This window comes from Hypomesus nipponensis, chromosome 25, assembly GCF_054491055.1.
Source record: "Hypomesus nipponensis isolate SF chromosome 25, ASM5449105v1, whole genome shotgun sequence".
Lineage (NCBI taxonomy): Eukaryota > Metazoa > Chordata > Actinopteri > Osmeriformes > Osmeridae > Hypomesus > Hypomesus nipponensis.
In genome coordinates this window covers 11,509,695-11,532,474 of record NC_140385.1, presented here as the reverse complement: position 1 = coordinate 11,532,474, position 22,780 = coordinate 11,509,695, and the positions used below count along the sequence as shown (strand labels likewise).

The 22,780-nt window shown below is 40.6% G+C and overlaps 3 protein-coding genes across 4 annotated transcripts in view; all 3 read right to left on the bottom strand.

Moving 5' to 3' along the window:
• Positions 1-397: 397 nt before the first annotated feature.
• Positions 398-2,810, bottom strand: LOC146222313 (dedicator of cytokinesis protein 9-like). Its single transcript, XM_084692144.1, has 4 exons — positions 2,743-2,810; positions 2,193-2,306; positions 1,063-1,278; positions 398-535 (listed from the first exon to the last, which is right to left on the bottom strand). The coding sequence occupies exons 1-4, from the start codon at positions 2,797-2,799 to the stop codon at positions 398-400; spliced, it is 525 nt and encodes a 174-aa protein (XP_084548270.1). The 5' UTR covers positions 2,800-2,810.
• Positions 2,811-15,093: 12,283 nt separating this feature from the next.
• Positions 15,094-21,378, bottom strand: LOC146222312 (interleukin-13 receptor subunit alpha-1-like). The gene is made up of 10 exons (XM_084692164.1): positions 19,838-21,378; positions 19,164-19,291; positions 18,747-18,900; positions 18,221-18,320; positions 17,596-17,786; positions 17,338-17,480; positions 16,967-17,090; positions 16,640-16,730; positions 16,413-16,494; positions 15,094-16,166 (listed from the first exon to the last, which is right to left on the bottom strand). Exons 1-10 carry the CDS (start codon positions 19,911-19,913, stop codon positions 16,095-16,097), a joined length of 1,161 nt encoding a protein of 386 aa, XP_084548290.1. The 5' UTR covers positions 19,914-21,378; the 3' UTR covers positions 15,094-16,094.
• Positions 20,744-22,780, bottom strand: part of dock11 (dedicator of cytokinesis 11) — a 52,774-nt gene continuing 50,737 nt past the window's right edge. For both annotated transcript variants that reach the window (XM_084692160.1, XM_084692161.1), the window contains one exon: positions 20,744-21,479. In XM_084692160.1, coding sequence (XP_084548286.1) covers positions 21,390-21,479 — 90 coding nt within the window. In that variant the 3' untranslated portion in view covers positions 20,744-21,389. The remainder of the gene's footprint in view (positions 21,480-22,780) is intronic.

Genomic DNA, 22,780 nt, shown 5'->3' with positions numbered 1-22,780 from the left:
CTGGGAAAGTCTATTCAGACGTCAGAGTAAAATTTGAAAAAGAATGGGACAAAAATAAATCAAGGGACATTTAGAATATATAAAAATGCGATTAATTGTGATTAATTGCAAGTTAACTATGACATTGATGCGATTAAAAAAATCGACGCCGTTAATTTGGGTTTACGTCAACGCCGTTAATAACGCGTTAAACTGACAGCACTAATATATATATATATATATATATATATATATATATATATATACAGTGCATATGTCAGCCTAATTTGCTTAGACATCAGCGGAAAGGAACTTTCTAACTCCTTGAAAAGTAGTTCTGCAAACAAAAAGTTATGGAATCTTTTGGTAGAAATATATCTTAACACTGCCAGCCCTCCAACCCCTCCAACCCCCTTCTCTAACGCCTTGGTGGATCCACAGTGTCTAGACTGACCCTGAGTGGAAGTGATAGTGTAGGATTAACACGGGAAGTCTTACTCTTCCTGTTAAGGTACTCTGCCACCAAGGCAGCCACATGGACGTAGCACATAGCAGCCTGTTGAGACAAGACAGAGAAACCAGAGCTGAGTATAATTCATGAATTACAATGAAATCTTGATTTTTTCTTTCAATGTAGCTGTTTCAGAGCACTACCACACCACTGCATGTTATATAGGTATATTAATGCAACAGTTTTAAAACTGTCACTTCATGGAGCCTTGCATCATTTCAAGAGGGTAAGTTCTCCTTTTTCTCAACACAAAGAAACAGGAACACCTGGTCATACTTGCTAACATGTAAACACGCAAGCAGTCACACACACACACACACACACAAATCTCCCTCTTGTCTTCGCTATCATGAGTCTATACTTTAGTTACAGTACATAGATGTAATGATTAAACTTGTTCATGGATAGAACAACCAAACATTAGACAGTTTCTATATATTAAATACTATCAATGGAAAGGAATTTGGTTGGTAAAAATCAACACATTAATACATTTGGATTTTCCCAACTATTACCCAAACCTTCGAGGTGTTCCTGGAACTGGAGGAGAAAGAACATAAAGCAGGACGTACCTCGGACAGGTCTCCATTTTTGATGTGTGCCCGGGCCATGCTGTCCAGCCAGGTGCGTCTGAGTTCGGGCGTGCTGGCGTAGGACCGGGCCAGGCTGTACTGGAGGTCCAGCAGCATCTCTGGATCCTTCTCGTGCTCCCGCATCTGGGCCGTGGCCATCAGCACTGTCCTGATGCGCTTGGTCAGGCCCTTCACCTCCGATGGGAAAGCTGTCGACTGTTGTGGGAACACGCACACACACCCGCACACACAGAAGCAAGCACACACAGAGAAGAAACTTTAGGCCGATAAATCCTCCAGCCAAAGTATTACCAGTTGGTTTTGAGCAAGTTCTTGCTCTCTATTAAAATAACAGCTTATAACCCACTCTGAGAACTCCCACAGTAGACAAACAGCAGAATGATGAATAGTCCCAGTTTGACACCACTGTAGGACCAGGATGATTCATGTCAGGATCAATAACCTTCTGTTGACCTCTGGGTCAGGTCATTCAGCTTTTCTCTTTGACTCCCACAATCTTCATCTCTAACTCTGTGTCTTCTACTGCACTACTGTACCTTCTACTGCTCTACTGTACCTTCTACTGCACTACTGTACCTTCTACTGCACTACTGTACCTTCTACTGCACTACTGTACCTTCTACGAAACTACTGTACCTTCTACTGCACTACTGTACCTTCTACTCCACTACTGTACCTTCTACTGCACTACTGTACCTTCTACTGCACTAATGTACCTTCTACGAAACTACTGTACCTTCTACTGCACTACTGTACCTTCTACTCCACTACTGTACCTTCTACTGCACTAATGTAGGATCTCCTACTTTGAACCACACTCACGTGTGTGAAAGCTGTTTCTTGACATTAACCACAATATTACTGTTAGAACTGAGCACTTCTAGTACTTCCAGTCCTTGATTCTCTCAGGCACTTACCATAGATGCATCCCTAACCCGCAAGTATGCAAGTACATCTCCATGTTCCAGTAACTACATACATACATTCCTACCTGTATAATAATAAATCCCTTTGCGTAGGCATCAGCTAAATTAATACATGCAAATGCAAGAGTGGCAGCTTCGAATGTCAGAGTAGAACGTTGAGGACAGCATGCTGCTCTCTCTTACCTTCATGGCTTTGTCGCTGTTGGCAAAGTTGTTGATGATGGAGAGCGACTCCTGAAAGCGAGAGCTGCCAGTCAGGGCCACGTCTGAGATGAGCTGGCTCACGGCGATGATAATCTATGCATGAAATAGAAAAGTGCAAGGGGGTCCTGGCGTTAACACCGAGCCGAGCCTGCTTTTGTTCCATCGCATGAATCATGGGCCCAAACTCACGGATTTGTGTCAATAAAGCAACGAGAGAATGAATGGAAAAGCTGGATTGGCTTTTGGGAAGCCGGTGGGTTATAGGTGTTTAAAAGTTGTTCCAGACCCTCTGGTGAAATGATCAAGGCGAGTGTGGTGTGGTCTGTAAAGTGTGCCTGGGCCTCAAACTACAACAGAGGAGCACTTGGGGACTGGAATTACAGGCTCAACCATTCAGTGCTGCCTGTGTAAATAGATGATCTATATGGCTCACCATATCTGACTATTTGCACAACTGGAAATGTTCAGATAAAGACACAAGCACACACACACACGCACACACACACACACTCTATTTCTCTGTCCGGACCTGCAGGTGTGTGCGTAGGAAGGTCTTCCTCTTGGTGTAGTCGTAGTTGTTCCTCATGAGCAAATACAGCAGGGCCTAACCCTAATCTCAGCTCGTATCTGTGTGTGTGTGTGAAATGACCTTGAAGTTCTGAGTGAAGAGCGAAAAGACGTCCAACACACTGAGACATGCCTCGGTGGAGATGTTGCCCTCGAGCACAGCTTGGTGGTGGACCTCCGCCTCGGACGGCCCCATCCCTGGACACACACACACACACACATCCAAACACACATCACATCCAATCACACACACACACGCACATCCAAACACACACAAAAGCACATCCAAACACACACACATCCAAACACACACACACACAGGCACAACACATCCACGCGCATACATCCAGATAAATGCTCGGCTAACATACAAAAAGCTATCAAGAATCGTATTTAAAGTTCTCCTCTATGTTCCTGGAGGTGATGGTGGTGAGTACCGATGTTGAGCGTGAGAGAGGTGTCCATGGTGGTGAATTGCTGCATCTTGGTCTGCATGAAAATGTTCCGGCAGCGCATCACAGGCATGGTCTGAGACTTCCTGTCTGGAGAGAACAGCTTGGACACCCAGGCATCTTGGCTCCTGGAAACCCAACAACAATAAAGCACTCAGAAGCTGACGTGCATCAAAGCAGGCATGTGCAAAACACATGAAAGGAGTAAAGTTGCATTCGATGGAAAAGGATTGCAAACAAACCGGAACCCCAAGTACACATTCCAATGAAACAGATGCCCTAGAAAGCAATAGCGGCAGGACAGGATGAAAAACATAGCAACGAGAATCCTGACAGGTGCATATCGTTTCATGGTATGGCAAAAGTGTACTTTGGTAGGTGTGTTCACCCACACCCAAGTGTGTTTACTTTGCAACATCCAGTGCCATCCTTACCTGCCAATGTTCCTCTTTCCAACGTAGCGGAACTGCACCACGCATGTCCTGCAAGAACCGAGACATGGGGTAAGACACGTGTGTGTGGTCAGCAGAGGTAACAGATGAAAGTCCCCTTGGGGAAAGCCCTTGGATAACTACTCACTCCAACAGACTGAGAACGTTCATGACATCTTGTGGGTTGGCTTGTGTCAACAGTGTTATATGTTTTAATAACACTCCATCTTCAACAGATTAAGTTCAGAGGGACCAACATTCAAGACAAACAGGTCCTAAAATTCTCCACTAGCTTATTCTATTCCCACCTGGCTCCCAAATGATCCCAAATGGTCGTTTAGTCAACACATGAAAATATGAGTCAAATTACAAAAGACAATTATGCTGACAGACTAAAACAACCTTCAAATACTTCTGCTGCACCTATACATGTTATTACTATTAACGTGTCGATTTGGACAAAAGTGCCCGTGAAATGAGTCAAAGGCAAACATGCGTGTCAGACTGTTTGCAAAAGGCTGTCCTCCTCTTACCTCATGACTGTCTGGGGTGCCAGGGTCCATAAACAAGGATCCTCTGGAATCTTCTCTGCTCACGTGGCCGTTCTTACCTGCCAAGAACAACAACATCCCAGCTCAGTGTGCATCTCTTTGGACCAAACATGGTGATGAGTGAATTCCCTTGTTGGGAAAATGAAGCATTCTTCTGAGAATGCTCTGTAGGGAACTACAAAGAACTGCAAAGGGCTTCTGAAGATGATAATGCATCTGTAGACATGGCTTAGATGTGCCTTGAAACGTTCTGTTTATGGTGACTTTTGAGTGGAACATGCCTGAAAAGTCTAAGGCCTTAGGTATTTGATTTTAGATGGCTCTGTGTTTTGACGGCTATGGGCTTTGTGTTTCATCTGATCCAGGACACAGAGAGAGGACACAGTCTTCATTGTGAATACCTTTGTTCACCATTGCTCTGAAGGTATGTTTTGTATTTGATGATATTTTATTATCATTGTATTGATTATCTTACTATTAATTTAGATAATAAACTATTATAGTGCATTTTGAAGTTACTTGTTCTCCTTGAAACGTATCTATCAAGCTACGGCGGTGAAAACTTTGATATTGTCTGGTTGATGCGGCTAACTGATTATAAACATATACTTTTAGAGTAGGTTTTAACTTAAGGCCTCTGAGTCACTTAAAGTTGATCTCCACACTCCGAAGGAATTTACCGGAGCCTCTGAGTGATCAATTACATATCCTACAAGGTCTACTATGGTTAAATCCATATTATAGTAAAGATAAACGACTGATTAGTGAACACGCATACTTTAGGGTCGGTGCTCTGATCAAGCAGACAATTTTTACCTACGCCAGAGTTTCATGTCATTAACTGTTTAGCGCTCAAGGTTACAGGTAACGCACTTGTGCACATTGTCAAAAATTGGAGTCAGATATTAACGAGTCAATTATCTCCCTGAGAACCTAACCAAAAGTGAATTGTGGTTCCCAAGCCAGGGACAAACACCAAGTGTCTCTGGCCTTTCAATTCACCACCTACACTGGTCCTGCGGCTGAGCCCGTCGACATTGAGTCCTCTCTGGATCCCTGCGTGGCGTCAGGGAACACGGAGAGAACAACACAAGCTTCCTCCAGTTATTCACCACACCCTGACGACTTAGAAGAAAAATCCTTACGCGTTCTAGGGGTTCAACATCTCACTTGGATTAAATCCCATAAATAAATGTATTGGTTTAGTTGAGCACATTACAATAAAGGGCCTAGCAATATAGAGACATGACATGTCTATGGATAGACTATTCAAACATTTCATAGGGTAAGTACGTCATAACTACACTGCATGTGTAAACTGAGACCTCCAGAGGAGGAGAGGACTCACGTTGAAGGCCAGGCCTGAGCTGGAGGTGGGCTGCTGGGCAGACAGCTGCTTCAGGTTCTGGTAGAGCAGCTCCAGCAATGGGAGGTACAGCAGGCAAATCCGGGCCTGCTGGTTCTGAGACAGGCAATGACGTGGATTATGGTGTGGTGTGAATGGTATACCGACGTTACCGGACAAGAAGATTAAAAGTGAAGAAAATAGGAAATATCGGCATTGATGGGGTTAAAGTGTTGCCGCTTTTTGGATAAACACACAATTCCACATTTGTCACGCATAAACATTGGGTTATTGATCTAAGATGCAACATTGGTGGTTGTTTGTGATGTCCAAATATAATGTAATGCTGATATTCTAAGTCATCTGTCATGGAAATAAAACCACAGCATGCACATCCTTCTATAAACACGGTGAGCATTAAGCCCCAAACACTGATACAACTTTGAAATTCATTATCATCTGCACACTAACCCTGCACTGCATACTGACATGCTACCTAAGCTTCTGTGTCTCAAAGAAACAAGACTTTACAACATGTTTTATGCACCCTATGGACATGCATTAGCTTCCTAGGAAACTAACAGGTGTTTTCTGACATTCTTCTTGTGATTATCTTGCACAATACACATATCATCAGCACTGTGTTCATATCAAGTCAGCAGTTAGCAGAACTTGCAAAAGGAGACTATTTGCATGTGAAAGGCAGACTAGTTTGCATAACAGACTCTCTAATCTTTCTAAAACAGCGAAGGCGCGCTGTATTAAAAACACATGGTTGGTATTCGAAAACCAAACAACCTCGGTGTGTCCGAACACCCTGTTGACCAACCACACATCCACGTCCTTTGGTGTTACACGTTAATCTCTTGTTCTCTGCCTGCTCTGGTTCTTTCTCCACCACACACTTTCCCTCTCAAAAATTCTCCCTCTCTACCTCTCCTCCTCTCTCGCCCTCCCTCCCTCACGTGTGGTGAGGTGCAGTTTACATGCGTGGGGGGGGGGGGAAAACGCTGTTGGCATGTCAACAAACTCACATCGCGTGGCAAGTCAAACAAACATCAAATGGACTTGTGTGTCATACAGAGTATTCACATGACATTCGATGGGAGACAATATTCTTTACAATGAAATGTTTTTGCAATTCCACTACCACAGTTAGGTTGTCATTTCCAACCCACTGGGAGACATTTTTGTTCTTTGCTTAAGCATTCCAACCAAACCCTTACGGAAGATAATCTTTAAAAGATAACCTTTGAGAACCAGTGCGGTTGCACTGACTGTGAAAAAAGGCAGATTGGAATCTAGATTAGTCAGCTTTGAGGTGGTGCCTCACAGGTTGTTTTCTGAGACAGTCTATAGTCCTGAAGTCACAACTAGACTAACAGGTTCTCAGCATTTATTGGAGACACCATGAAAGAAAGCTAGAAAAATAGAAAGCAACAGAATTAAGACAGATGGTGACAAACCAAGAGAAGAAAGCAGCAGCCACACCAGTAACGAAATGAAAGGCAGTCCCGCTCGTCTTTCAGCAAATCAATCAAGGAGAAAGGTCATTTGATTTGACGTACAAGTTCCAGAACCAAGAACTACAGAAGTAGGACACCGCTGTGCTAAAGCAGAGGTTGGGGTGGGTCAGTGAATGACAAAGTGTTAGCATTAGCAATCAGGGAGTGGGAATGAGAGTCCTGTGGGGGAGGGGAGCTAGCATGGCAGGTTAGCTGAGGAGCGGGTTATGTCATAGCAGCATCCACACGGCCGGCATGGCGTTGATGTAGGGGCTGGTGTAGTGGGCATCACCTACCTACTGTGCCAAAAAGCTCTGTTGCATACAAAATAAAATCTGACCACAAGCAAAAAAAAATACAAACAGAAGGAAGGAGGGGACACAAAAAAATAAATAATGAATATACCATGCAGTATTGCCAGAACACACTGTGGTTTAAAGTACTGGTAGGGGTAAACGTCAGTATTATTTATTATTTAACAAACCCCTTCTCTGGACTCCACATGAACTGCTATGTAAAAGACTTTGTGCTTCGAGTTTGTGGTCGGACCAAACCATTCAAGCAAGTTAATGGGGGGGGGGGATTGTGGGTGAGGGAAGGGATCATTGCTGATGATTACTGGGGTGTATGTGGGGGTGAGCTCACTGCAGGTTAGATGAGATTTAAGGAACGTGGAACACCTTACCTTGCACCCTTTGGAGCTTTGTGCGTCCGAAGGCCATGGGCAGATTCAGGGGGATGTAGTGTTCGTGGTTCCCAACTCCCGTTGGGAGTTTTTCGGGGAGTTTTTCCTTGTCTTCCTTGAGGGTTTAGGTTGGTTGAGGGGCAGTTCTATGGGCGTATGTGAAGCCCTCTGTGACATGCTTGCGTGTAAAAAGGGCTATACAAATAAATTTGATTTGATTTGATTTGAGTTACACACACCCATCATGAAGTCAAATTTCATCTCTGTCAGAACCTGTAGCCAAAACAATTACTGGTGTTGTTTCTCTGGTTGATTATTAAAATGTATCGACCGCTTTCATTTGTGAGTCAAACATACTGATGTACAGTGGATTACTGCGTGTTTGTACAACAGCTGAATCAGAGAGTAAACATTACTTTTTCTGCCAAGTTCATGCGCAGAGAAACGAGAAGCCTTTGGTCTTTGCATCTTTCCACACACCAGTAACCCCCTACTCCACCCCCCCGCCGAGTGTGGAGGGAGGGATATGGTTGGGGCGTGCGGACCTACCTTGATGAAGGTGGCCAGGCTGAGCACAGATGGAGATGGAGCCATTTATTTGTTACTCATTTTCTTTTGGGGGGAATCAACATATACTGTATGGCTCAGTTTCCTAGACGTGAATTAGGCCAAAGGAAAAATTAAATGAAGATGTCCGTTGAAAGGTTTTTTAGTCGAGGACTCGGCTTAATCCATATCTGGGAAACTGGCCAACTGCACTAACATGACCCTTTTGTTTTGCAAGTCTTTGTGTGTGAGTGTGTGCCAACAAAATAGCACGCACAGGTAGAATGAGGAAGTTACTACTCATATAGAAGGTGAACAGAGAAAACCTTCTAAAACAAATCTATGGCTAATCCCAACCCCTGGACCACAGCCAGAGAGGTACAATAGTCATGGGCGTCCTGTCACCGCAATCTAACTGGGGGGGTCACGTCCAAGCCCCCACCCCTCGACTCTCGGCTTGAGGCAACAGCCCCGGTGGATGTAGTTGGTATTGCATTTCCGATTTTCTACCCGACTCGTCCGGTCGTTTTTTTTCTACTAACTCCAGTCAACATATCGAAAACTATCTCCCCCAATAATTTTTGTTAGATTCTCGAACCTGGCTCATACTACTAGCTTTTTCATAGAATAATTTTTCCTGATTTTTGCAAAGATCGAAACCAATCCGAAATGGGTAAACTAGCAGCCCATTTATTTGCTTCCGTCAAGAAAAGTTGCCTGGAAACGTGCTCGCGGATACGAACAATGAACGAGCACAAAAGGGAGCATCAGCAAATCGCTGATTTACCTGAGCTGAATGAGAACAAAGAGAAAGGATTTGATCTACAGCTGCCTGCCTTTATTGTAGTTTTACAAATGGTTGTACATACATGACGGTTGTTTGTAGAGTTAATTTAAGTTATTTTAAAGCAGATCTAACCATTTTGTAATGAACGCTATTATGCACATGGCATGACAAACGTAATTATAGCCTAATCTAATTAGTTATAATATCGTGGCATGTTACGGCTTCATTATATATTGTTGACATGTTATTCTGAGGCAAAGACAAAGATGAATAAATCATGTCTGATAATGTCAATATTGTTATGGTCGTTATATTGTTAGAACTTTAAGTCAGTTAACACCACAACGATGGCATAAACAATAAGCTAGTAATTGTAAACAACACTCATCATCATTATAATAGTAAAGGTATAGGCTTAATTTGCTTTGCAAAACTAGAACAACAACGGAGCCAGATATTCAGGTTTAGAGTTTATTTATCCGACACAATACATAAGCAGTTAAACTATAAACACAAAGCAAAAAGAACAACGTATAGGCCCTGCACGTATAATACTACAGTACTAATAGTATTGATTTTCGTAAAGTTCACATGTAGGCTATCTGCTTCTTGATTCGACTTGTACCACATTCTGACAGTTTTCTGCAATGCCTTAGCTCCAGCTCACAAGCTCGCGACTGGTTGTCGCAAAGTATGACGTATACAACTACTTGCAAGCATGCAGAGAGAATGTCTAATATAGAGACAGAGCCTGTTTAAGGAGAGCCTTGCCACTCCCCATTAAACCCCATTGTACCGAATTTGGCTGCAGTTCCACCAGAGTTCCACTGGGGGTGATCGCGAGCGAGTGCATGTTGAATGGGAGTCTATGGAGCTAAACGGCTAAATGTGTCTCTTTCGCCTGATTGTCGTTGAAAAATCTCCGATTTGATTGTAGTTTGTGCATGTTCAACATGGATTATAGGTCTAAAATTGAATGAACGAGTACTTATGTCCTTTTGATTTCTTACATGGTGAGTCGTTGTTGCCCATAACACGCTAGCATTCTGCTACTGAATGCTGATTGGTTAGTAAAGGACTGATACGACCAGAGCTCCCGCTTGATGGCATCCGAAGCGGAATCAGAATGTCGGAGCATTAGCAACATTAGCAACAACATTAGCAAGCCAAAACTCTTTCTAGCATGTGTATTGACAGGGAGAGCCTAACCTGTCAGTTGTGTTGTCGATGCCCTGAGAGAAAAAAGTAAGTGACCAGAGCTTGCCGTCAAGCAGTAGCTCTGGTCGTACGATGTGTATGACGTCAATGACATTTTCTCTGGTGATAGCAATGACAGTTCTTCCAATGTATGGCTTTTACCTAATCTTTATTTAGTAACAAATAAAGTGAAGGAAATTTCTTTTAAACTTATTCATAAATGTTATCCAGCAAAAAGCTATATTAAGAAAAGATTTAAGAAAGACATTGATGTTGTTTGCACTTTTTGTAATGAATGTGAAGAAACGGTTGTGCATTTATTCTGGCATTGTCCAATTGTAAAATAATTTTGGCAAAATCTTTGTAAGTTTATTACTGAGAGTATTGAGGCAGATTTTTGTTTATTCCTGAAGTATGTATTGTTTGGGCTTTTTGACGGTTCCAGGAAAAATAACTGTGTATATATAATTAATTTTATTATTATTATGGCCAAGTATCATATTCATAGATTCAAATTCATGGGAAGAAAACCTTGCTTTATTGCCTTGAACGGAGAGCTCAGACAATATATTTTTTCAATAAAAAATTCCAAAAATTCCAAGGCCATTAAGACAGTAACAATCTGTAGTAGTTTAAATATATGAATGTAAAGGTTTATATCCCCTAGCGTAAATTTTTTGTTATGTTATTTTGTATTGATACATGTTTACTCCGAACGTAAATGTTTTAGTTTTTTTACTTTTTGTATCTTGTAAACTCCAATGCACTTGACTTTGTTGAAATTGCTAATTAAAAAAAAAAAAAAAAAAAAAAAAAAAAAAATGACAGTTCTTCCTTGTATGACGTCAATGACATTTTCTCTGGTGATAGCAATGACAGTTCTTCCTTGTTCCTCGAAGATATTAGTCACCGGTCGAATGCTACAGCACCACCTTCTGTTCACAACAGGCACGACAGATCCTGGAGGAGAAAACCTGTTTACATAGCCTTCAAAGCTTCTGACAACTTAGACAAACAGACAAATGCACACACTTTGAGCAGCTTGTTGCTGGTGTTGAAGTCGGCCGTCTGTTTGAGGATGTGACCATGGTAGCAAGGACTTTGTGAGCCAGAAAGCATGAGCTCCTGAGTTGGGAAAATCTTGTGCAATACACCGATGCATGTATTGAAGTGGAAGAATATGTACTCATTTCTAAACATTAGAAATGATGTTAATTCTGAAATATCTGTAATGTCTGAAGTGAAGAATAATTCTAAGTCTCAAAATTGAAGAATGGTTCGAAGTGTTGTGAAGGGCTTGATCCAAAGTCCAAACAGACGCACTGGAAGTCAGAGGCTGATGCAAAAGTTTATTCAGACACAAAAACATCTAAACAAGTGAGTGTGTTCCCGGGAGCAGACTGGAATTTTTGTCTGGACATTCCTCATATATCAATACCTTCTCAGTTCTATAATTTTTCTATTGGTACAATACTGTTTTTCACAGATGCATTATGCATTTCTCACACTATTGGTCTCTTACCCTAGGGGCTTCAGATTACAGTTACATAGAAAACTATTTTTTAGGCTTGCTCTGGCCTTGAAGACCAGCTGCATTGGATTGCTGAGCATAGGGTCGTAAATCTGTCCCATGATATCTGGGCCTTGTAGTTTTCTATGGAAGAAGCATATACAATTGCTATTAATAAAATCAAGATATATCTAACAGTTAATGAGACTATGCAGCATTATAGCCAAGTGGTGTGAGTACACTGGACACAACGGGAAAACCCTAAAGATATGGGAAAACCCGCCATCCCTCCGAGTGGTCATTCACATCCATGCACCCAAGCAGACCTTCAGGTCCCCTTCACCACACAAATACAATTGTAGCCAAGCTTTTAACAAATAACTTGAAGTAGAAAATTGTTAGGTAATAAGAACATGAAATAAGAATATTAAAACATAAAATCGCATTATCATAAGCAAAGGTAAAGAAATGCAGCAGAAAACAAAAAATTTCTGTACTTCTTCAAGCCTGTCGGTAGTATCATCGTTTAACACATCGCAAAATTTTCGTTTAATGAATCGTGGTGAATTCACTCAACATCTTTGTATTCACACGTGGACTTCCTCGTATACGGGACCTGCAACGTTTTAGGGTTCACCATCATCTCTTGAAGCACAAGACTGACTACAAAGGGGGGTTTCCCTGACAGTGGAGGGCTCATCTCAAACCTAGTGAAGCAACCAACGGCCAACAGAGAGATTTAGGCTGTGGACTAAAATAGGCTAAAAGGACAGGAGACAGTATATCAAGGAAATAACACCTGCTTCTTACGACCAGGAGACGATGTAGGGACGCTTCTTACATACCTATTCTGGCCACACCATGGATATCACTCAGAATCATGGTAGCTATGTGGCAGCCTGGTTCATTAACCACACTGCAATGAGAGCAGGCTTGTGGTGGCTGTGTGTGGATGTGATACTGCACCCCCAGTTTCCTGCTAACTGGCAGGGCAGCTATGCACTGACTCAACTACTCATGCGTTTCATCTCTTCCCCACATCTGACTTCAAGACCTAAGGAAAGGTATCACCAGGTAGAAGCGCTCTAAGGTACCGGGAGGAGCATTTGACCCTCATATCTATATAGATGGTATAGGAATACCACGAGTGGTTCCTGATGAGTATAAGGCAAGAAATCAAGTGACTGCAGGGTTTGAATCCCTGCTATTCTGGTCGTCAACTACAAATACAAATGTTGATTGGATTAACTACATTTATTACAACCAACAGAGATTTGTCAACTATACCCGAGGTGCTGTTAAAGGTATTGCAGAACAACTGGGCCCCACTTCCCTGATGGCATGGCAGAACTGAATGGCTCTGGACATGTTAGCAGAGAGTGGAGGCGTCTGAAAGATGTTAGGTACACATTGTTGTACTTTTATTCCTAATAACACCTCTCCTGATGGGAGCATAACAAAAGCTCTGGAGGGTCTTACATCTCTTTCAGAGGAACTGGCGGAGAAATCCGGAATGGATGATCCATTCAAGCGTATGTTGGAGGGCTGGTTCGGCAGGTGGAACGCCATGATCTCTTCCTTGATGATCCCTCTTGCCATGATAGTGGCTGTACTCATTTTTTGTTGTTGTTGCTGTTGCATACCCTGCATTAATGGCTTAAATGCCCGGCTGATAAACGTAGCCCTTACCAGGACTATCTATCAAAACCTGCAGAACCGTATTGAGGAACCCTATGACGATATACTAAACGTTGCAGGTCCTGTATACGAGGAAGTCCACGTGTGAATACAAAGATGTTGAGTGAATTCACCATGATTCGTTAAACGAAAATCTTGCGAAGTGTTAAACAATGATACTGCCGACAGGCTTGAAGAAGTACAGACATTTTTTCTGCTGCATTTCTTTACCTTTGCTTATGATAATGTGATTTTATATTTTCATATTCTTATTTCATGTTCCTGTTACCTAACAATTTTCTATATTAAGTTCTTTGTTAAAAGCTTGGCTACAATTGTATTTGTGTGGTGAAGGGGACCTGGAGGTCTGCCTTGGGTGCATGGATGTGAATGACCACTCGGAGGGATGGCGGGTTTTCCCATATCTTTAGGGTTTTCCCGTTGTGTCCAGTGTACTCACACCACTTGGCTATAATGCTGCATAGTCTCATTAACTGTTACATGTATCTTGATTTGATTAACAGCAATTGATTTAATTCTGATTTTATCAACTGTATTTTAATGTGATTTTTGGGCTAACGTTCATTTCATTTTGTATAAAAAGTAGGGAAATGTTGGAAATGTTTGAGCAACATTGTTATACAGTCTGAAAAGAATATTGCTGTGTATGACATTTTTGTGCTCAGGGAAAGAAGCACTGCTCTGGTGTAGCATAGTGTCATCCAAGGGTCACAGACTCTCACCTCTGAGGGAGGGGGAAAGTCTCCTTGTCTCCATCCTGTAACATGTTTTGAACCATGTATATAAGTACTGCCTATTACTGTAAAGCTTTAAGCAACTCTGTATCGACACATACTTGCTTCCTTGCAAGAAATAAACCATTGAACCTTCTTTGAACCCGGCGACTCTGTGAGCTTCTTGATAAATAAATATACTAACAGGCGAGCAAGGGATTCCAAGTGAAGATAGGCTATTCAATGTCATGTTATGTAGAGAAAACTCAAGCAACATTTTATATAGAGCTATGACTAGACTCTCCCTGATCAATCATTGTTCTACGTAGCCTAGGCTACTTGACAAAGTAGGGGCTTATTTTCCTGATAATGACCGGCGTTCTATACATTATCCCTTACATAATAGACACCCCTGCAGCCAATCAGAATCGAGTATTCGCCCAGACCATGGTATAAGTAAGGGATAATGCCCGACGAGGTGTCCAATATCACCTGATAATGGACGATGTGGGTTGCTTCTGTGGAGTCCATTATCAGGTGATATTGGACACATTTTACAATATGTTTGACAATAAGATTTGCAAGCTAACCAGCCATGTCACTGTCCCAAAATCAATATCAAGATTTTCACAAACAATATCGGCCATATACTAGTACTACAGTACTGGCCGCAGCCTGTGGAGCGAGTTGAATAGCAATGATGTGAGATGACCGCATCAAAGTTGAAATTTTCTCCAAACAGTGATTATAATTTGACAGTATGACCTAACCATGACAACGGAGTTGTCACACAAGTTGGATTCAAACGAAATCACAGTGTAGAATTTGGAGGGGGGATTCATACACTTATGTTTTTCTTAACAAACGTAAATAAATAAGACATAAGAGACCGATCCATTGACAGGGTTTATAAAAGGAGAACATATATTTGACATATTTTCTGCTCTATATTGGGGGGGGGACAGCTACCTGGGAGGCTGAATAGCCTAAATTATCTCAGACATCCCAAGTCTCCCGGATGTTCCGGGGGGGGGGGGGGGTTCATGTCACTCAGTATGAATTCACATTTAAAAGCATGTTAAATAATATATATTTTGATATAGAAGACCTGACTGTAAGTCGCAGGACCAGGAAACGAATACAAAAAGTGTACAAAATGAAGTAGGCTATAGCAGTAGCAAAGAAAGGGTTGTAGTCATCCAGTGTTCCAGAGACTGCTACAATGTCCAAATAGGCAAAGTAATATTCAGGGTCTCTGTTGCCAAAAGCATCTCTTAGTCGTTCTTCAGATTGGCAACACGAGCCTCCTTCTTGATTCTTTCATACTGTGTTACCAGCTGGACACTGTTGTACATTTACCTTCCACACATTCACTGGGAGAGAGGCCACTGGGTCCATTTCTACCCTCACTTTCAACAAGCCCTTCTTATGATCTACATACAGAATACGGCACGTTTGTTGTTGTCTGAAAGCTGCCATCTTCTACAGCAACGAGCCCCTAGAGGAACACCGGCATTATCCAGCAATAATAATACTATATAATAATCATTTCCATTCCCAACTTTTAAGGTGGATCCCTTAACTGAACACTGGGCTGTAACCGACCCACAAGTATCCCCGTCGTCGCTGAGGTTGGGTTATTCCAGGATTTAACACAGTAATTGAGTTTTTCATGATGGTCACCATGTCAGATCAGTGCCATAATTTAATGGCTTGCTGAGTGAGACTGGCATCACCACAATCCTCAAACGCTGCCTTTAACGATGAGTTGTCAAATTAGAATCCCGGCATTAGTCGCATGTCTGACTGTTCTCTCAGACCAAGCAAACCACACATGAAATGTTGGTGTGCCTAGTCTGGCTGGGTAGGTTGAGGGTTGGTCTCTAGGTGGATTTCATTTCACATTCTCTGGCACTGGAATATACACCTCCTCTGGTACTGGAACATACAGCTTCTCTATGGGGTTCTGGAACAGAACAGGAAAGACAGTGGGTCTGTTACAGAAGTAGTGTCTACGTTTGTGTATGTGTGAAAGAGAGACAGAGGGAGGTAGAGAGAGGGACAGAGAGAGTTAAACAGATACAAGAGGTAGATACAGCATATAGTAAGTGTTAAAAATAAATTAATAAATACACGTTGAATCTTTCTGACATTAACATTTAGTCATTTATTGTAAACAAAAGTTTGAGCCCAGTTTTTATTTTATTTTTACCTTTGGCTCCTTATTGTTATTCATTATGTCCTTGAATATTATCTGAGGTTTGGGTATGTCAGGGAAAATTGTGGTTTTATGCCTGAAAAGGAATCGAAACCACATTCACTTATTAAGTCTGATATGTTTCTACATTTACATAAATGTGTCTGTGAAAACGAAAACATTATTGCAGTGTTATTTACATATACCATATATAAACAATGGAGCCTAACATTTCCACTTACTTCCTTAAACACACAAGCGCAATGATGACAGAAACGAAGATGATGATTGGAACAATGATGGCCACCACTGTCATGTTATGATTATCTTGACCTGAAAAAAACACATGAACAACATGAGCTGGGCCTTAATTAAATAGTCTGTCACAAATTGTGGAAACGGACAATTAACTGTATCAGTGGCAGTTTTATCAAAAGTCAAAACATTGTGATCAAACTAGGACAATTTTCAATAGTATCTTAGCAAACTCACCTTCAATACTGGCTTGAAAGGTGTTTCAAATAAATACATTATACATTTGATTACAATGAAAATCCAAATGAAAATACCATAAACTTTGACTGGGCCTCGTACGATGCTGCCTTCCCCACACGAGGATTTTAATGTAGTCTCAAGATGGATCTTGTACTGGCACATTGAGTCATATGGTATGCTGGCTGAATTTGTTTGACTCTGTAAAGAAGTTAAATGTATAAAAAATAATTGCCGTTTCAATGCATGTATACAATTTGATAATTTTAAATTAATTTCTAAATAAAATTGTTACTGAGATCACATTCCATTAATATGTTGCATAGATAAACACTTTTAATGGCACACTTCTTGATAACAGTCTGACCCAACTCCCCTCTTGATCTCTCACCACTACAGTATAGCATAGGGCCTCTAAAAACGTCCACATTATTCTACCATGTCTTACCGTGACAGATGAAGTCTCCCCACATTTACTGTAATTCAATTTGTACTCCCAGCAGTGAGGCGCAAATATGTCTGGTGGTTCCCAATCAAGGACAAGCTTTTTACCCTCTTGTTTTATGTGGAGTTTGGGGGGTGGAGGCTTGACTGAGGAGAGTCAGATCAAAAATGATATGTTTAAGAGTATGGTTCATGCCATGTGTTCAGTTCAAAAAAACATGATGTAGACTGGAAAAGGGAAGACATTTGGTGTTGTAACTACCAAGGTTGCTGGGAGTCCTCTTGAAGGTATTCTGAAAAGATGAGCCATTGAATGTACCATTGAGCAAGAAATATACGTCAGTAAGGGACACAAAATCTTGATGGTCATGTAGGTGACATCCTGTTTTCACACCATTTCTGTACAGATACTCTGTACATGCTGCTAAATGGCCATCTGTGGGAATGTCCCCCCTGATAAATAATAAGAATCAGAATAGATTACAAACATTTCCAACTTGACCCATCAGTTATAGAATATGCATTTGAAGACATTTGCTGTGTGTGGGACCTTGTACATGAACTTGATATGAAAATAAACTATTGCATTCTTATTGTAATACAGAGAGGCCATGAATAAAAGTGCCTTGTTCTTGTAAATGTATTTACCTCTGGATCACAACGTAACAAAAGTTGTTTTGCGTTGTGATCCTGAGATACACTATAAATAGAAGTGACCGTAGCCAGGATATGTGACAAAGTGAAAATCATCTCACTATCACAACAAACATTTGTTACATAATTTACTTGATCACAAAATAAGTCATCACTTTGACTAAATATTATTATTATAAAAAATAAAAACATTCTGTGTCCTGCCCAAACTTCCATTGAAGTTTAGTTCCCACCTATAGAAGAGTTGGAGGTCTGAAACATGATTGGATATCAGCCAGGAACAATTCATGTCCTTTGTCGAGTAGAGGAAACAGCTGAAGTCCATAATATGCTCTAGAACATGGAGAAAACAAATAAAAGACCTTGGAGATCCACCTATCAATCACAGCAGTTTCCCCTGTCCACAATTCTTCTACTTATTTACTTTTACACAGCGTTGTCTGTATGGCGTTGCAATTTGCATGCCAGTTGAATTTTATAAATATGTTTATCGCTTATTAGTGCATTGTTTTCATTTCACCATGTAAAGGTAAGTGTGCCCTAAAATGTACTAGTTTTACAATTTAAAGTGTTAGCTAGTGTTTGAATGTGTTTTATAAGGTGGATAATCATTGTAATAAAACAGGTACGTTTTATTTGTAACGTAAGTACCTTTTTGAAATACTGTTTGGTACTCTATTCTATTCTGCTACTCATCTTTAAATCAATGGATCTACTGGGCATCAAATGTGAATCAGTTACTGTTATTAAGTAGCCTACCTGTGTGTTGAGGGATAATTTGGGTCACAGGTTCACTCCAATCTCTGTCTCCACATTTTTTTGGCTCGGTCTGCACAGTGTACTTCACCGTCTTCTCGGTGAAATGGCAGACTTCATACTCTGGTATTGGTCGTGTAATTTTCGAGTTTTTTAACTTTAAAAGAGAGAAAACTTGTAATTCAAACAGAACATGTCTTCTTACAAGAAACTACACCAACTGTATACAATATTTCATAAAACAAAATCACTAGATGTGTTTAACTATATAAAAAGAATACATTGGTTTGTATTAATTTTACTTTCTGATTCCAAGTGGGGGTTATTAATATCAATTAAATACACAAGCCCATTCGATTGTTCACGAAGCTTTAGCTGTTATTGTAATACAGCCTACACAAATACAGCTATTCGTCTCACCTCGTCATTTTGTATATGATAGGTCACTTTGCATTCGCCCAAGTCTTCCTGAGGTGCCTGCCATGACAGCGTCAGACAGAACTCATCTCGCCAGTTTACTGACAGGTTGCGCGGTGCAGGGAGCGGAACTATGGGAGTCGCAAGAACTTTTAGTTTTACAATTTAACCAACTGAAATGAAATCTGATTAAGTTGCATGAAATTAAGAACGTATTGATGGAACGTATTGATGGAGATATTACTGTTTTTATTCCTGAGCCTATGCCTATGCCAATGTGGTAAAAAATGACTCATTAATGGAAGTTACTGACCCACTACTTATTAGGCAACAAAGTTGAATGAAGTAAGTTTCTGAAATTAAACAATAATCTATTGTTTAACATCCCTAAAAACGGATTGGCCAACGAAGAAATACATTTACGACGTTCGAAAAGCGCTCTAGAACGCTCTTAGAACATTCTTAAGAAGCTCATAGCGTTAAGAGCTTCTTAACGAATCTGGGAAACCAGGCCATTAACAATTGCTACAGCAGTTGGTTGACGTTTGTCTGACGCTGATACCCGGAAAACAGGAAATTCCTGGTTTGTATTCCTGGTCTCATGGGAAATCTAAGCAAGTACATTCAATTTAAGGACACATTTTATTTACTGTGACATATTTAAACTTAAGTTTTACCTTTGTCTGTTCCGGATTCCGAAACTAAAATGAAACATAATAGAATCCCAACAATTCCAAAGTACTCGAAAAGCATGTTCCTGCGTTCCCTAAACGCCTTTATGTCCTTCAGAATTCCATAGTCACAAAAGTCAAGGATTTAGCCAACTGAAGTATCCGGCACAAAAACCTTGTAGCCTACTTCTTTGTCGATAACTAAACAATACCAACCATGACAAGCACTGGCAGACGAGTGGCAGACGAGTGACATTGCCAGAACAAGACCAGTTCGTGTGAATAAACTGGGAGGGAGGAGTTAGTTGAACCACGAAAGAGAAAACTGGAGATAACAAATTGAGAACATTGAAATGGACACATTCGTTCCTAGAACGCTTGTCAAGGTCCAAATATTGATAAGATTAATACATTTCAAAAAAAGTATTCAGTCCATATGATGTAATTTTTTTTAAATTATCAACGATTTTACAAAGTATGATTGATAAACAGCTGTACTCACAATGCAATTAAAAATTCAAATAAAAAACACAATTAACATTTATCTTACTAAACCACATTTTGGAGCTGTTATTTGCCCAAGATCATACAAATATAAATACTCACATACACACACAGATAGTGTATTCATTTACAGCATAACAATATATTATATACATTTGCATATTATCATCCATCTGTTCATTTCAGTGTAGCACTTGTGAAATACTGGACAAACAGCACTTTACTGAGTTCTAGAACTTGTAACGAAATAGAAGAGACTGTTTGAGGATGGGGAACCGAGGCACAAAATACCATAGGGAGATAGAAGGGCTCCTTAAAACCTCAGTAAGCTGTAAGCAACTGCACAGCATATCTAGGATCCCCAAAATGATATTGTGTGTGCAGCCCACAATCAGTTCAGTCATAAGATAATAATGGTGAAATGACACCATCCCATAGGCTTTATTATACAGACAACAGCAAAGCCACGTTCTTAGTTTCTCTCAAGAGTAATTGACGTATGATGCATCCATACACAGACCTTACTGTCCTCAAGCATACAGACCTAGCATGTAAGGCAAAAATAGTTGTCTGTAGCTTACAGCCTGAGGTCTGGTTGACACTGGAAAACACAGAGGTAGTGAGTACTGTTGTCTGCATAGAGTTCTGTCAAAGGTACAATAAGACCAAGTATCCTGGCCACTAAAACTAAAATAAAAACATACCATTGCCAGGATAGTGCAAAGTCATCTTACAGATGTGACTCATTACATCAGGTTGATATGCTTACATTTGTATGTACAGTGTCAATTTGCTCTCATACATTCCACTCCACAGTCTAGACAGAGATATCCCAATACTGCTCTGTATTTCAACCCATTATATTTTGTTGGACATAACTAGGTAACTAGGCATAAGAAAGAGGGGCCTTCAAGGTCAAAGTGTTGTCCATGTCCAACTCAAAAGGTGCCATTCCTAAAACACATGTAGTAACTCTGGAAGGTCTGTAGGAGACAAAGAGACCAAGTAGATTCTGTTTTAAGGCAAGATGATGGCACAGAAGGACTGGAGAGAACTAGCCAAGGTCTGTTGAAGTTCCACTGATGGCACGAAACACATGCATGGAGTTCTGAAGCAGGGAGCGCATCATGTCCTCCTGGTAGATCTGGGGATTTTTTTAAATTATTAAAACAATTTAGGTTGTAAAAAAATATGTTAAGCTAGCACCAGGTCTCAACAATAACAATTAATGAATAAAATAAGGATAATAATAACCTTTCCAACATGTGACAAGAATTAAACGTGAGCTTTAGTTCATGTCAATGAAATTCAGACTTTTTTGCACCCTTTTTTTGTGGTGACACCATATAATAAAATAGTTGAACCCATCGACCATGGACCAGTGCAATCTTTATAGATATGTTGAAAAAAGACGCACCCCACGGCCAATCAGCACATTTCACAGGAGGGGTCTATAATCACAGATGGCAGTTTACATATGTAACTGACACGTAAAACCATAAACATATTACCTGGCTTTCTTAAAGCTGAAGGGCAGCAAAGACAAGAAGAAGAAAAGTTAGAAAGACAGATGACTGCACTGAGACCAATTTTGACAAGATTATAAAACGTCTCTATGACAGGCAGGTCTGGTTTAAACACATCTTTGAGAAAACCATAATTTACTGCAGACCAATCCAGTGAATTACCATACTACGCCATGTATCATCTTCTAAATCAATCCATTGTAATGTGTGTGTTCTTGTGCAACTGTACGGCAAGTTGGTTCTTGCCCTGACTGCTCTCTGACCCATTTAGCAGAAGTTCCTATATGAAACGGATTGCAACACAACAATGCCACTCCCTCGACAGCTTCTCACGACAAGGAAATTAACTTCTCCATTCTCAAATATTTATGAAACAATCTCTGAATCCCTGCCTTTATATACCCATATTTAATTAACACACAAATACTGTAAAATATGTTTTATACGAGAAATGTCTGTATGCCTAATGTATCACATTATATTTTCCAATATACTGCAATATATTTTCCTTCCGTAAGGGTAACCCCCATCCTGGTAGTCTCCGCTTGGATGTTTAGGTCACTGTGTCCAAATTCATACAGTTTACTTCACTCAACTGTATTATAATGGACGAGAAAAACTAATCGAAGTGTATTACAAAGTCAAATGAAAATGAAAGCCCTTGATCAATACAATTTTTGATTTGTTATTTCTAAATGATCACGTATATATAGTTCCTTTTTTGTTTGTCCTCTTTCTTTTGGTTTTGTTTAGCTTCAGGTTCTAGTTCTGGTTTTTCACTGTGTAGTATTATGTTTCTATGTCCCGTGTGGTTCTGGCTGTTATCTGGTTGTATGGATTTCACCTGTTAATTCTTAGCCTGCCTATTTAAGTCAGGCCCTTCCTTTGTTTCATTGTGAGGTATTGTTTGTTTTAGCGA

Excerpts from the sequence above, each read along its gene's own strand:
- LOC146222313 (XM_084692144.1), bottom strand. The coding sequence starts at position 2,799 with ATGAGGAACAACTACGACTACACCAAGAGGAAGACCTTCCTACGCACA. Across the intron at positions 2,307-2,742 it reads TCCTACGCACACACCTGCAG|ATTATCATCGCCGTGAGCCA; the intron begins GTCCGGACAGAG and ends TTTCATGCATAG. Across the intron at positions 536-1,062 it reads AAAATGGAGACCTGTCCGAG|GCTGCTATGTGCTACGTCCA; the intron begins GTACGTCCTGCT and ends TTGTCTCAACAG.
- LOC146222312 (XM_084692164.1), bottom strand. The coding sequence starts at position 19,913 with ATGCTTTTCGAGTACTTTGGAATTGTTGGGATTCTATTATGTTTCATT. Across the intron at positions 17,481-17,595 it reads GAGGACTCCCAGCAACCTTG|TCAAGCCTCCACCCCCCAAA; the intron begins GTAGTTACAACA and ends GACTCTCCTCAG. Across the intron at positions 16,731-16,966 it reads AGGCCCAGTCAAAGTTTATG|GTCAAGATAATCATAACATG; the intron begins GTATTTTCATTT and ends TGTTTTTTTCAG.